Consider the following 14,581-nt stretch of genomic DNA (forward strand, 5'->3'; position numbering starts at 1 on the left):
ACCTCTTCCTCCACCGCCATAGAAGCCGGTACGAAGTCAACAATTCGTAAATAAGTCTCACCTGGTGAAGCAGACTGTATGGCCATGTTGCCAAGAAGACCCTGGAGCGGTGCCACTTGGTCGGCAGCACGCAACGGCCCTCCCCCGTACTTCTGTTGCAGGTCTGCCACTGCCGCTTTTAATTCCACTATGTGGCCTCGTTTTAACTTAAGGCTTTCCAGGTCCTTTTCTCCTGCATATTTCAAGGCACTGAGGCTTGTGAACTCCTCTTTTTCCAGAACCTCAATTACAGGTTGGGGCAGATTTTTTGCCCAAGAAGAAAAATTGAACTCCATAGTTTGCAGAACTGAAAATCGCTGAACTTGCTTGCTGGCCGCTGCGCTGCTACTAATGACTTCGGTCCTCGCTCTCTCTCGCTCTCTCTCGGACTCCCTTATCTGTTACCATTGTTTCATTCCAGACTGCTCTCCTTCACTCATCACCTCCCCCCTGCCCTCCAACCCTCTTCATTCCCCGCATTCGTTCCCACGGGACTCTGCTATCACTTCCTCCTGCATTACCTCTACTGACACCTCCTCCCCCCCCTCCTTTTGCTGCATATCTGTCTCGTTTAAATAGAGTTTATGGTCGCTGACCGCTCCCTCTAAACTCACACGACAACTCTGGACGGCAGAACGCAGAATATTGCGCATGCGTGGTGCAAGATTTACAAACAGGCACCTTGTTCGCGCCAACGAGTTGGAAGAGCACAGGCGACCACAGATTTCTGTCCGAGAAAGTTATTATGGCACTCGTGAACATCGTTAATGTGACTGTCTTGGACAATCCATCACCATTCCTACGCCCTTTTCAGTTTGAAATAACTTTTGAGTGCGCGGAAGATTTGCCACAAGGTAAGTTAAGGATGTCTGGTATTTCATCTTTCGCCTGTGTACATATTTCCCCCTCGATATATACTCACAAGACTGAAATGTTGTTTCCTGGTAAAATTAAGAAGTGAAATTATTTATGGACGAAAAGCATGTCAGTTTCTTGCATGTGAAGAAAATTGGTGGCGAAATGTAATAGATTTCACCCCCAAAATCGATTTATTCGAAAACGTGTACCGAGTGGTTACGTCCCTTGAGTAAGAAGGGAAACATTTTAGCATTTAGGATGAATCAAATTTCTAAGTTAAATAAAAAAAATTGGTTGGACAAATTTGGCCCCATGAATGTAAGGTACACAAGGTCGCTCATCAGTACTATCGAAGGGTGGTTTTTTGTTCAGTGTAGAGTTTATACTGTATCAACGAGGCCGAGAATCGAAATATCACCACTGCGAAAGATGAAAACGTCACACCGGCCTATCCAGTGGCAGTATCCTGCTGTTCTGTGTCACCCACAAACAAAGGATGGTATTTGACAAGACAAGTCCGATTATTTTTGGTGACTATAAGTTTTGTCTTCGTTGGAAAGTGCACCTTCTTGTTACGTGTACATCAGAAGAATTGTGTGTAATGAAATACAAACAAGTCCTGTGTTTATGTTACTTAGGACTTTAAGGCAAAAAAAAAAAAAATGCTTTGGTTACGGTTTCCCGACCGACCCTAACTTTTTGGGCCGACCCTAAACTTTTTTTTTGGTCCTAAAGCTAAAAATAAAACAAGAAGAGCAAACGCTCGATCGAGTCACTTTCGCAGTTCTGAATATTATATGAGGCATCAGATGGACAGGAAGAAATTGCTATTCACAACACAATGAGTCACGTTCACATAAAATTTGAGCCCGGTCACTTTTATAGTTTCCGAGAAAAGCCCAACGTTAAGTTGTGTGTTGCCGAACAGAAAAGGCTAGTTATCTCCCTTGTTTTTCTGATAACGTTCGTAAAAGGCTACAGATGTAAATACTTTGATGTAAAGAATAATCCTACAAAGTTTCAATCACATCCGATGAACTTTGTCAAAGATATAAAATGTCTAATTTTTCCTTTGACGCTGACCTGTGACCTTGAAAAAGGTCAAAGGTCAACGAAACCATCGTTAAAGTGTAGAGGTCATTGGAGGTCACGACTAAACAAAATATGAGCCCGATCGCTTTGATAGTTTCCGAGAAAAGTCCAACGTTAAGGTGGTGTCTACGGACGGACGGCCGGACAGACTAACACTGACCGATTACATAGAGTCACTTTTTCTCAAGTGACTCAATGAACCAAACACATACATACACAAAAAAAAAAAACCACACACACACACACAAAAAAAAAAAACCACACACACACACACAAAAACCCACCGAAAACGACAACACCACGGCACAGAGAAAACATCGATCGCCGGCGAGCAGACAACAACAAGCCCGACAAGGGACACCACTCCGCTTTTTACAACTCCCATATCCAAGGGAAGTCAGTCTCGTGCGTTCGTTCGTTGCGCGAACGTAAAAAGATGTCGTCTGCATTTGCAATCGTATTCGGAAAGTGCGTTCATATCGAACAAACACGACTGATAAGTCGGTACTCGAAGAGTGCAACCTTGGTGGACATTTTTCATGATTTTCATCCAACTTTGGACGGCAAACTGTTCGGGATAAAATGTGTTGGGTCGACGAAAATAAGTGCCGAGCCCGAAGACTCTTTCGAACTGGACTTTGGCATGACTCTCGAAAACTATTTTTATCATTTCAAGAGGGACCAACAAAAAAACAAAAACAAAAAAAAGTTTAATCGACCTACCTACCCTATTTTTTTTGGCCATGAAACCGTAACCAAAGCATTTTTTTTTTTTTTGCCTAATAGGCACATGTCATGTGTACCAAAGTCAGCATCTTTCTGTGCTGAATCAATGAATCATTGAATGGAAACTCTTTGCTGAATTACTTTTACAGATTAATAGAAGAGTCCGTAGTAAAATTAATTCAGTACTACAGTCAGGAACCAATGACTCGAATGAGGCTTGCAATCTGTGAGTGACACACAAGGTTCTATAGTATCAGTGTATCACTGTCGGTGTTACTGTTAGTGTCATCTGATTCCTAGGGTGTAACTGTAAGTTGTAACACAGTTTCTTTTTTAAGTGTGACAATCTGAAAAAAATATCGGACAGTGACAACATCATGCAAACACCATTTTATGAGGATACTTTCTGCCTTGCAGTAGTAGAACGGTGTTTGTTACAGATAATGTCACTGGAATTTGAAATTGAAAAGAGCACTCTGTAATAGTTATTGTATAACTTTTAATAACAATTTAACATCTCATAATAACGTAACACTTTGTCTTGACAAAGTTGACTATGTACTCTATTTTTAATATTAGTATTACAGATAATGTTTAGTCATTTTACTTCGAGTTTCATTGCTTTCAACAATTCTATTATTCATTACTTGTCCGTGTTTGGAGATCCAGTGAGTCGGTTATGGAGTTCCTAGCGTTGATTTATTTATGTACTGCAGTTTGTTGATAAATACTGCTTCATGCCTCTGGGCTAGTTGTGATTCAACCGGCGCTGCTTGGTTCGCAGACTCATACACTGTGGTGGCTGATGGCAAAATGTCAATGGAATAGGTGACTCGATCGTGGGATTTGTTGTGGCGATCTTTAATCTTTCATACAGCACTTAAACTTGTTTGAAGACTGAAGAGGAGGAGGACATGAAAGATTTCAAAATGAATGTTGAAATCCTAAAAACAAAAAATTAAAACGGTGACAGGAGGACTCAACCCCCGGGCAACAGTCCTGAGTGCTGTTATCCACTGTGCTATGATCACCTGGGTGTTAAGTCTAAGGGTTGTCAAAATAAGAAGTGTCTTTTTCTATAGCTATTGGTGGTTTCTACTCCATAATTACCCTGAGGCAAAAAAAAAAAATAGGTGTGGTTACGGTAACATAGCCAAAAAAAATAGGGTAGGTAGGAAGGCAATCACTTTTTTTTTTTTTTTAACTTTTTTTTCTAATGTGTACAAATTAAACCTACCGGGTACTTAACAGGGAAATAAGTGTGCGACACGGGCGCTTTCGCTTTTATTGCGTTTTTTGCACTCGTTTTTTTTTTTTTTTTTTTTTTTTTTGACAAATGTAATAAAAAGTTATAGGATCGGCCCCTAAAAATTAAATAGGGTAGGTCGGGTTACCGTAACCACACCTATTTTTTTTTTAGGCCTGATGTATTTTGTTTGCAGATTTGGAATGGAAAATCATCTATGTTGGCTCAGCAGAAAGTATGGACTGTGACCAAGTGCTTGAAACCATTTTGGTTGGTCCTGTTCCAGGTGGCAGTCATATGTTCGTTTTTGAGGTAAGGCATACTCAAAGGAGGTGAACTGAGAATGAATTTTGTTCCATTTGTTTATTTAGTCATTTTTAAAAATTGTTAGAACTTTGTTGAGAATGTTGTTACTTTAAGTTTAATGCGATGTTTATTTTGCATTTAAGTCTTCAGTTACTCATCCTGTGGTGTTGTGGTTTGTTTTTTAAGTGGTGGTTGCTCTTGCTGTGTGATAAGTGTGTCGCTTGACTCTGCTAAGCTCAAGATCATTTCTGACTGTATGGCTCATTGGCTGTATTGGTTAGTAATACATGTATTAGTGTGCTCCTGCTAGATTTTCTGTGCTACCATGGAAGATTTGAATATTGAAATGTCATCCCTCTGACCCCCTTCACATCATTTTCCTATACTGCAGGCAGGTCCACCTGACACCAAACGAATTCCAGACGCTGATGTCTTGGGGGTGACCGTCGTGCTGCTGACCTGTTCCTATCGTGGTCAGGAGTTCATCCGTGTCGGCTACTTTGTCAACAACGAGTATGATGACCCAGAGCTGAGAGAGAACATTCCTTCCATCCCACAGTTTGACAAGGTAAGGCCAAAAATAAAAGTTGTATGTTACTGGTAACATGGCTACAAAAAAATAGGGTAGGTAGGTAGTTTTTTTGGTCAGGGTAGAAAATAACTATACAGTGACGCAAAGAGACTGGACTTACTATACAAAGAGAAAGACAACACATTACAAAACAAATGAGACAAACGGGATGCGGGGTTATCCCCCTTGTGTCGTCTGCCGTCTGTTACTTTCATTTTGATGCTTTTTTTCTTATATTTTTTTTTTACAAATGCAATAAAATAAAAAAAAGTTTAGGGTCAGCGGGAAAAAACTAGGTAGGGTCAGGTGACCAGAAACATACAACTTTTTGGGGGGGGCCTAAGAGTAAGAGACTCTTATGTTTGTTCTGACTTGTCTTTTCTTGCGAGTTGCAATGCACACACCAGGGTTCGTACAGAGTCCTTGAACCCTGGAAAACTCCTTGAAAATTGGAAAACCTTTTCCAGGCCTTGAAAAGTGCTTGAAAATAGAGTTTTGTTAAATAGTCATTGAAAAGTACTTGATTTTTCCAAATTGTTGTCTATACATTTCGTCAGCAGCTTGTCTTATTTAAAAAAAAAATGCAACCCCCTTTTTTTTCGTCAAATCAGGCATGGGAATTGTCCGCCGAATGGCGGATTTCCGCCGAATTTTTTTTTTTGTTCCGCCGAAAATGCAAAAGTGTCCGCCGAAAAAATAAAGGGGGGAGGCACACAAAAAAAGCACCGGTTACTTTGGCCTTTGCGCAAAAGCCCGCGAAAACTTTCCGTACTTTGTTCACGCACTGCTACCGCCCGCCTCAGTTATTGAACTATTATGTTTGAAAGTAAACCAGATTGCACAGATTGTGTTACAAGTTACATTTTCCTGTTTGTCTCAACAGATACATTTTTTTACAAATTTAAACCATAATATATAATACATGTAAGCAAAATTTGGTACATTTTTGAGTCACTTGAGAAAAAGTGACTCTATGTAATCGGTCAGTGTTAGTCTGTCCGGCCGGCCGGCCGGCCGGCCGTCCGTAGACACCACCTTAACGTTGGACTTTTCTCGGAAACTATCAAAGCGATCGGGCTCATATTTTGTTTAGTCGTGACCTCCAATGACCTCTACACTTTAACGATGGTTTCGTTGACCTTTGACCTTTTTCAAGGTCACAGGTCAGCGTCAAAGGAAAAATTAGACATTTTATATCTTTGACAAAGTTCATCGGATGTGATTGAAACTTTGTAGGATTATTCTTTACATCAAAGTATTTACATCTGTAGCCTTTTACGAACGTTATCAGAAAAACAAGGGAGATAACTAGCCTTTTCTGTTCGGCAACACACAACTTAACGTTGGGCTTTTCTCGGAAACTATAAAAGTGACCGGGCTCAAATTTTATGTGAACGTGACTCATTGTGTTGTGAATAGCAATTTCCTCCTGTCCATCTGATGCCTCATATAATATTCAGAACTGCGAAAGTGACTCGATCGAGCGTTTGCTCTTCTTGTTGTAGGCTAAAAACTCTGATTCTAAAAACAGAATTTAATGGCAAACTTGGAGCTCAGATGACACCAGATTGCACCATCTGGGTTCTTTGGAGAAAAAAATGTCAGGGGGGGGCATGCCCCCGGACCCCCCTAGTAAGGCTAGGCGCTTCGTGCCGTCGACTTGACGCTTCGCGTCTTCAGTTATAAATTTTCCGCCTTTTTTACAATTTTCAATTCCCATGCCTGCAAATACAGTACACATTTGGGGAGAATAAAAGATCGAGTGAAAACGAAAGCAGATGAACTATTACTAGTCACCCGTAGTTGCTTCCCTTCCCGGAAGTTGGCAAGGGAAACAACTACGGAATGACTAATAGAAATTCACCAGAAACTTGATGACTTGAAAAACTGAAGGTAAGCTTGGTGCTTTGCATTAATTTGGGGAAAATCATGTCCTTGAAAAGCATTTATTTGGTCCTGGAAATGTCCTTGAAAACTCCTTGAATTGTATCAGCTCTGCCCTGCAGGAACCCTGACACACACATCCCTCACAGTCACACACAAATTCATACTGGTTATTTAAGAATTGCCCCTTTTAGTTTCAAGACCATTCTGTCTCTAATTTTGTATTGATAAAATCTGTCAATTTACCTGTGTTTTGACTGTCTCTTTCATTTTTGAAACCTGATTTTACCCCAAAATCAGTGTATGGCTGCCTAAATGGCTGTACTGCATAACAACTTTATGAAAATGGACAGCCCTCAAAACAAGTCCATTTGGGTCTGATTTGAGCATTACATTACATGTTAGAAGGTGTTACTTTTACTGAGTGATATTTGTATATATCTAGAGAGTGTGTTTGTGACCATGCTTTGACTCAATGACTGTGTACTTTGTGTTTGACTTCTGTCCTATGGTGTCTCTTGTATCTGTTTATGTTGGAGGTTTTTATTTTGGGGGGGGGGGGGGTGCATGCAACCAAATTATCCTTTCACTAAATTCAAATACCAGTAAATGATGAGTCCAATTTTTTTCTTTTGATACAGATCACACGGAACATTCTTGCGGACAAGCCTCGAGTGACACGGTTCAACGTTCAGTGGATGTCCGAACAGCAACTCAAGGAGCAGAGAGATCGGCAGCAGATTCAGGAGAACTTGGAAAACGTGATGCCAACAGGAAACACTGAATCCTTATCCAATCTCATGGATGATTCCAATATTAACACTTTCCCTCAGTCAAAGTCTCCGCTTCCCCCTCGTGAGGAAAGCATGGACGAACTTGAAAAACTGTTCTCTGGTAAATCATAGAGATAGTTTAGTGCAATTTTTGTGTTAATCATTGTTCAGATGTTCACCCACCTTTGAGCATATTTTTTTAACCGATATTTGCAGTTGTGTTAAAACTGTTTTATCGTTTGATGTTTGGTTTGTGCTCATTGGTTTTCAGATATTTGTGTTTTCTACCATTGGTACGCGTATCGTTTCTGATTGTAGGTTCAGTAATCAAATATTCTCACAATCATGTCCAAAAGGAAGGATACAGTGTGTGGATGTGTTGCGTATGTGTCTACCTGAAATGTAGGCTTCTTTGCAAGCTAATAGTTTGAATGAAAAACAAGGAAGAAGGGGTGTGACTGCTTGCAATTTATTCGTAACTTGTATTTGGATGCATAGGGAGAACTCATGTGTGCTTGCATCCCTGTTTCTGTGTGTGTCCCGTAAATGTAAAACTTGTTAAATTTCACTGAGTGTGCGTGTAGTATTATCTCGACAGTCTGTGTGGGTGAACTGCCATTTCCAGAATTGAATCGGTGTGCGTTTCATAGTTTTGATCACTGGGTGTTTTATTTTCCCCACACATAACATGACAGGACCGTGCTGTTATGAATGAATCTATTTAAAGGCAAGCAACAATACTGTATGTGTTCCTTGATGTACATGGGAACTTATTAGTATTACTCAGCAGTTTGTGTCGAGTTTTGGTGTGTATTGTGCAGATGTTTTGTGTATAATTATTTAACTGGTGTAATTCTTTTAAACTATGACAGGTTAACAAGTTTGATCTATGCTAAAGAGGTGACAACTTCAGATCACAGATGTCTGGTTTGTAGAGCAGAGTTCAGTGTGATGTGATGAATGCAAAATGTTTGTGAAAGGTGTAGGGGGTATGCATAAGTGTGTGCTTTAAAGACATAGGATATTGATAATACAAAATCCCCCACAAAAAACAAGATATCTTTTTTACCCTCTCTTTCGAAGTCAAATCTCTGATTTCAAAAGCCAAAGTTCGAAAAGACGTACCATAAATAATGACGTTGTGTAAACATTCTGTCACTTCTTCTACATGTCTCTTAAGGAAGTGACCAAGAATTTTAAGAACAAAGTTTGTCTCTGTGACTTCGACATATCGGCAGTAGAAAATTAATCTTGAGGTCACTGTCAGGCTGTGCATGTATTGGTGTCGTATATTATTGAGTCACTTGAGAAAAAGTGACTCTATGTAATCGGTCAGTGTTAGTCTGTCCGGCCGGCCGGCCGGCCGTCCGTAGACACCACCTTAACGTTGGACTTTTCTCGGAAACTATCAAAGCGATCGGGCTCATATTTTGTTTAGTCGTGACCTCCAATGACCTCTACACTTTAACGATGGTTTCGTTGACCTTTGACCTTTTTCAAGGTCACAGGTCAAAGGAAAAATTAGACATTTTATATCTTTTCTCGGAAACTATCAAAGCGATCGGGCTCATATTTTGTTTAGTCGTGACCTCCAATGACCTCTACACTTTAACGATGGTTTCGTTGACCTTTGACCTTTTTCAAGGTCACAGGTCAGCGTCAAAGGAAAAATTAGACATTTTATATCTTTGACAAAGTTCATCGGATGTGATTGAAACTTTGTAGGATTATTCTTTACATCAAAGTATTTACATCTGTAGCCTTTTACGAACGTTATCAGAAAAACAAGGGAGATAACTAGCCTTTTCTGTTCGGCAACACACAACTTAACGTTGGGCTTTTCTCGGAAACTATAAAAGTGACCGGGCTCAAATTTTATGTGAACGTGACTCATTGTGTTGTGAATAGCAATTTCTTCCTGTCCATCTGATGCCTCATATAATATTCAGAACTGCGAAAGTGACTCGATCGAGCGTTTGCTCTTCTTGTTAAACTGATATTTGCATAATATATCGTAGTCTTTCTGGTTTCCTGCTTCTAGTGTAAGAGGAGTATTTGTGCTTGGTTGACAACACCCTCCAATTCCAGAGCTGTGTCTTTTGTATTCCACTACTTCTCAAGGAAAATGCATATAAATTAACAACAGACAGTATGGTTGCATTAAATAAGCTGTTTTTGACAGATTTCCATCTTGACATGCCTTTGTCAATGTTATTTCATTAACCTATTCAGAAAAAAACATTTACTTTACGGGATCTTTATCAGATATCTTTCGCTTTCTGTAAATTCAGGGCTGATACAATTTTAGTTGGGTGTTGTGAGAATGTAATGACATGGTTGTTTTTCTTTGTTTTGGTTTTGAGAAAGAGGCTGTAAAAATAAAACTTGCAGGCATTAAAAAGTTAGTGCCTTTCTATACACATGTGTTGATAGACATTCTGGCCATTGTATTTCAGTTTGAGAGTGTAAGGGTGAACCACATACCTTCCGTACAAGTATGGATGATGTAATCATAAATTGCATACATTTATATGCAGTTTCACATTCAAAATAATGAGGACAGTGGGGAGTCATCAGCCATTTGGCTCTACTGATTTGTTATCTGTTGTTTTTTCCTGCAGATAGAGCCAGTGCATTCTTGTGCTAAGTTTGAATCTATGATTGTTTATCGTGACAGAGTGGTATTTTTGTGTGGCAACCTGCATGTCGAAAGAGAAAAAGAGCAGCAGCCAGTAACAAAGGGAGTTTTGTTTGTTTGTTCGTTCATGGGCTGAAACTCCCACGGCTTTTACGTGTATGACCGTTTTTACCCCGCCATTTAGGCAGCCATACGCCGCTTTTGGAGGAAGCATGCTGGGTATTTTCGTGTTTCTATAACCCACCGAACTCTGACATGGATTACAGGATCTTTTTCGTGCGCACTTGGTCTTGTGCTTGCGTGTACACACGGGGGTGTTCGGACACCGAGGAGAGTCTGCACACAAAGTTGACTGAGAAATAAATCTCTCGCCGAACGTGGGGACGAACTCACGCTGACAGCGGCCAACTGGATACAAATTCAGCGCGCTACCGACTGAGCTACATCCCCGCCCACAAAGGGAGTAAAATCATGTCAAACCGTTACTTTCTTTCTTATTAAACGTCCAGGAATTTTTATTGGGTTTTGACGCGGGTTCCAAAATGTGTTATTCTCAATAAAGACTCCTCCATTTTACAACCCATTTTTCTGAAAATTTTGAAGGTTGCTACTGGGAGGATTTACTGTACCTCCCAAGCTTCAAACTGATAGTGGCATTTTTTCCCCACGGAAATATGTCGATGCAATATTTCAGAGGTTTGTGGAAACCTTTTTTTGGTGTTGTTATTATGCAAAGCGTCTTCGAAATCATGCATAGTTGTACACAGTACAGGTTTTAGTTATCAGAAATCTTCACTGGTAACAAAATGTGTTTTATTTCATCCTGAGCGATTATGAGTAATTTTGTGTGTGTGTGTGAATAACAAATTTGATTTGCACTGCAATGCATTTTATTTTTCTCCATCTCTGCTTTTCTGAGACTGTAGAGTGAACATTTTATTGTTTGAAATAAAGAAACAGTGGTTCACCTTTTCTTCAGAAATAAATGTGAATCGGTAATGTTCCTGGACAGAAGACAATAGGTCAGTTGGACCTGGATTCAAAATGTCCTGGCTGCAAGAAAATTGTTTTGTCAAAAGACATCTCGTGTTTCAAATCTATAGGACATTCGGCCATCCTAGGATCAAAACAAATTTTAAAAAAGTATGCGTAAATTACTGGAGATTCACGTCTGGGAACTCGCATGGATGAATTGAAACAATATTTATGAATCACCTAGGTCTGTTTTTATAGTGTTTTTGTTGATAAGGAGGAGTCGAAACTAATTTATGTCGTAAACTTATTGTTTCAATTCATGTATATGTAGTTTGAGCCCGTTGGCTGAAGGTTATTTTACTGTAAAGCGTGTAAACAGATTCCTTCACATGAAAAGAGTTTAGCTCACTGTATCTCAGACCTGTTCAGGCTCTTACATAGGCTAAGACCATCTCCTCTTGGATACATACCAAAAATCACCACCTGACTGCTTCCTGTACAGAGTTTAAAATTTAAGATGCTAATTTATTCATTAAAAAAATCTCACTCTACAAAGAAGGCAATCAGGGTGTTGAATTCTCATTTAGGGTATGTGTCCAAGTGGGGGGATAACCGAATCCCAGGTATGATCTTGACCAGATCTCAGATTGTGACTGAGCCAAATGTTTTTCATGGAAAGCACCGTCTCTTTACAGATACCAATCTGTGCTGTGGTGGAATGTGTGAAATCCACTTTTGATTTAGTTACTGACTGTGCGTGGTTGATGCAGAATTTGGTTTCTGTTATTTCTTTGCCAAAACCTGAAATAATACAATATAAGACAAAACTGCACCGGTGTTTGTATGTATGTGTGTTCCTCTCTCACTCTCTGTCTTTGTCCTTCCATTCCATCTCTTTCGTTACCCCTCGCGGGTTAGGGGGAAGAATTTTATTTACCCGATGCTCCCCATCATGTCGTAAGAGGCGACTAACGGATTCTGTTTCTCCTTTTACCCTTGTTAAGTGTTTGTTGTATAGAATATAGTCAATGTTTGTAAAGATTTTAGTCAAGCAGTATGTAAGAAATGTTAAGTCCTTTGTACTGGAAACTTGCATTCTCCCAGTAAGGTCATATATTGTACTACGTTGCAAGCCCCTGGAGCAAATTTTTGATTAGTGCTTTTGTGAACAAGAAACAATTGACAAGTGGCTCTATCCCATCTCACCCCTTCCCTCCGTCGCGATATAACCTTGAATGGTTGTCGAAAACAACGTTAAACACCAAAGAAAGAAAGAAAGAACCGAATCCCAGGTATGATCTTGACCAGATCTCAGATTGTGACTGTGAGCCAAATGTTTTTCATGGAAAGCACTGTGTCTTTCCAGGTACCAATCTGTGCTGTGGTGGAATGTGTGAAATCCACTTTTGATTTAGTACTGACTGTGCGTGGTTGATGCAGAATTTGGTTTCTGTTATTTCTTTGCCAAAACCTGAAATAATACAATATAAGACAAAACTGCACCAGTGTTTGTATGTGTATGTGTGTTCCTCTCTCACTCTCTGTCTTTGTCCTTCCATTCCATCTCTTTCGTTTTTTCTTTAGGCCTAAAAAAAAAATAGGTGTGGTTACGGTAACCCGACCTACCCTATTTATTTGGGCCGACCCTATAACTTTTTATTACATTTGTCACAAAAATACAAAAAAACCCCAAGTAAACGAGTGCAGAAAACGCAGCGAAAGCGCCCGAGTCGCACACTTATTTCCCTGTCAAGTAGGTTTAATTTGTACACATTAGAAAAAAAGTTTAAAAAAAAAAAGTGATTGCCTACCTTCCTACCCTATTTTTTTTGGCTATGTTACCGTAATCACAACTATTATTTTTGTTGGCCTTACTGAGTGGTAGCCACCACTGTTGATTTCAGTGCTTATGCAATGAGTTAAGTAAGTACATGGAATGTCCAGTCCAGTATATTGCAAGCAAACCAGTCAGCAACAAGAAAGGGAACATACAGATACTGCAAGGATTCTCTTCACTGACTGTCAAAAGAAAAAGCTTATGAGCATATTTTCTGCAATAAACACATTGCAAAACACCTTGTTGGAGGATTTCATTTCGTGATACAGATCATGAGATGCACTGATTGATTCAGGCATGGGAATTGTCCGCGAAATCGCATATTTCCGCGAAAAGGAAATTACGTTTCAGCGGGGGAAAAAATTGTCCGCTGCAAAAAAAAAGCTAAATGAAATTATATGTATACTATTGTCTCTCTATCCATTATTTGCTTACACAAGAACTATCAAAATATTGGTCTAAAATGCTAAAATTCGTTTTTCTTCCGGGGGGCTTCTCCCCCCAATGGGGAGAGCCCCTGTACCCCGCCGGGGCCTGGGCGGCCTCTGGACCTTGGCCTATTTTCAGAGTTTTTTCTATTTTGGAATTCCCATGCCTGTTGATTATATTCGGCTTATGCACAAGTTAACTCCAGGAAAATATACATGTAGATGCCTGCTTGTTTAGCAATACACATTTTTTAATGTACTATAAGGCTTGGAGTTTGGCTTGTACACTTCAGCTGAAGAGCAAACAAATTAAATGTTGCAGAAGAACTATATTTGCTCAATTTTTATTGAGTCACTTGAGAAAAAGTGACTCTATGTAATCGGTCAGTGTTAGTCTGTCCGGCCGGCCGGCCGGCCGTCCGTAGACACCACCTTAACGTACGTTGGACTTTTCTCGGAAACTATCAAAGCGATCGGGCTCATATTTTGTTTAGTCGTGACCTCCAATGACCTCTACACTTTAACGATGGTTTCGTTGACCTTTGACCTTTTTCAAGGTCACAGGTCAGCGTCAAAGGAAAAATTAGACATTTTATATCTTTGACAAAGTTCATCGGATGTGATTGAAACTTTGTAGGATTATTCTTTACATCAAAGTATTTACATCTGTAGCCTTTTACGAACGTTATCAGAAAAACAAGGGAGATAACTAGCCTTTTCTGTTCGGCAACACACAACTTAACGTTGGGCTTTTCTCGGAAACTATAAAAGTGACCGGGCTCAAATTTTATGTGAACGTGACTCATTGTGTTGTGAATAGCAATTTCTTCCTGTCCATCTGATGCCTCATATAATATTCAGAACTGCGAAAGTGACTCGATCGAGCGTTTGCTCTTCTTGTTTAAAAGACTTAGGGTTAGAGCATCTGTGTCGGGTGGAATTAAAAGATTAACGTCACAGCAAGCGGCGGATATCAGGAACTTACAAAACACCAGAGATCATTCTTCAGATCCCCAGAATGTTTTATTTTGATTTTGTTGAACACCAAAACTATCACAGCTTGGGTAGCATTTTTAAAATATAATTCTGTTAACATTTAGTTTTGATGAAAAGAATTCCAGTACACCTGGATTGGAGTGTGTTGAATTGGGTAAGCCTAGATACACTGCTGCATCAATGCCTTGCATGCATGAACAAATGTTTGTGTA

At 39.8% G+C, this 14,581-nt stretch overlaps 1 protein-coding gene and 1 long non-coding RNA gene across 2 annotated transcripts; both read left to right on the forward strand.

Annotated features, from left to right (window-relative positions):
• The first annotated feature begins 683 nt into the window (after nucleotides 1-683).
• On the forward strand, nucleotides 684-11,098 carry LOC138966172 (histone chaperone asf1b-like). The gene is made up of 4 exons (XM_070338301.1): nucleotides 684-893; nucleotides 4,158-4,273; nucleotides 4,659-4,835; nucleotides 7,364-11,098. Exons 1-4 carry the CDS (start codon nucleotides 785-787, stop codon nucleotides 7,625-7,627), a joined length of 666 nt encoding a protein of 221 aa, XP_070194402.1. The 5' UTR covers nucleotides 684-784; the 3' UTR covers nucleotides 7,628-11,098.
• Nucleotides 5,242-6,725, forward strand: LOC138965808 (uncharacterized). The gene is made up of 2 exons (XR_011455534.1): nucleotides 5,242-5,788; nucleotides 6,344-6,725. It is a non-coding gene; the product is annotated as an uncharacterized lncRNA (long non-coding RNA).
• Nucleotides 11,099-14,581: the final 3,483 nt, after the last annotated feature.

This window comes from Littorina saxatilis, linkage group LG5 (assembly GCF_037325665.1).
Source record: "Littorina saxatilis isolate snail1 linkage group LG5, US_GU_Lsax_2.0, whole genome shotgun sequence".
Taxonomy (NCBI): Eukaryota; Metazoa; Mollusca; class Gastropoda; order Littorinimorpha; family Littorinidae; genus Littorina; species Littorina saxatilis.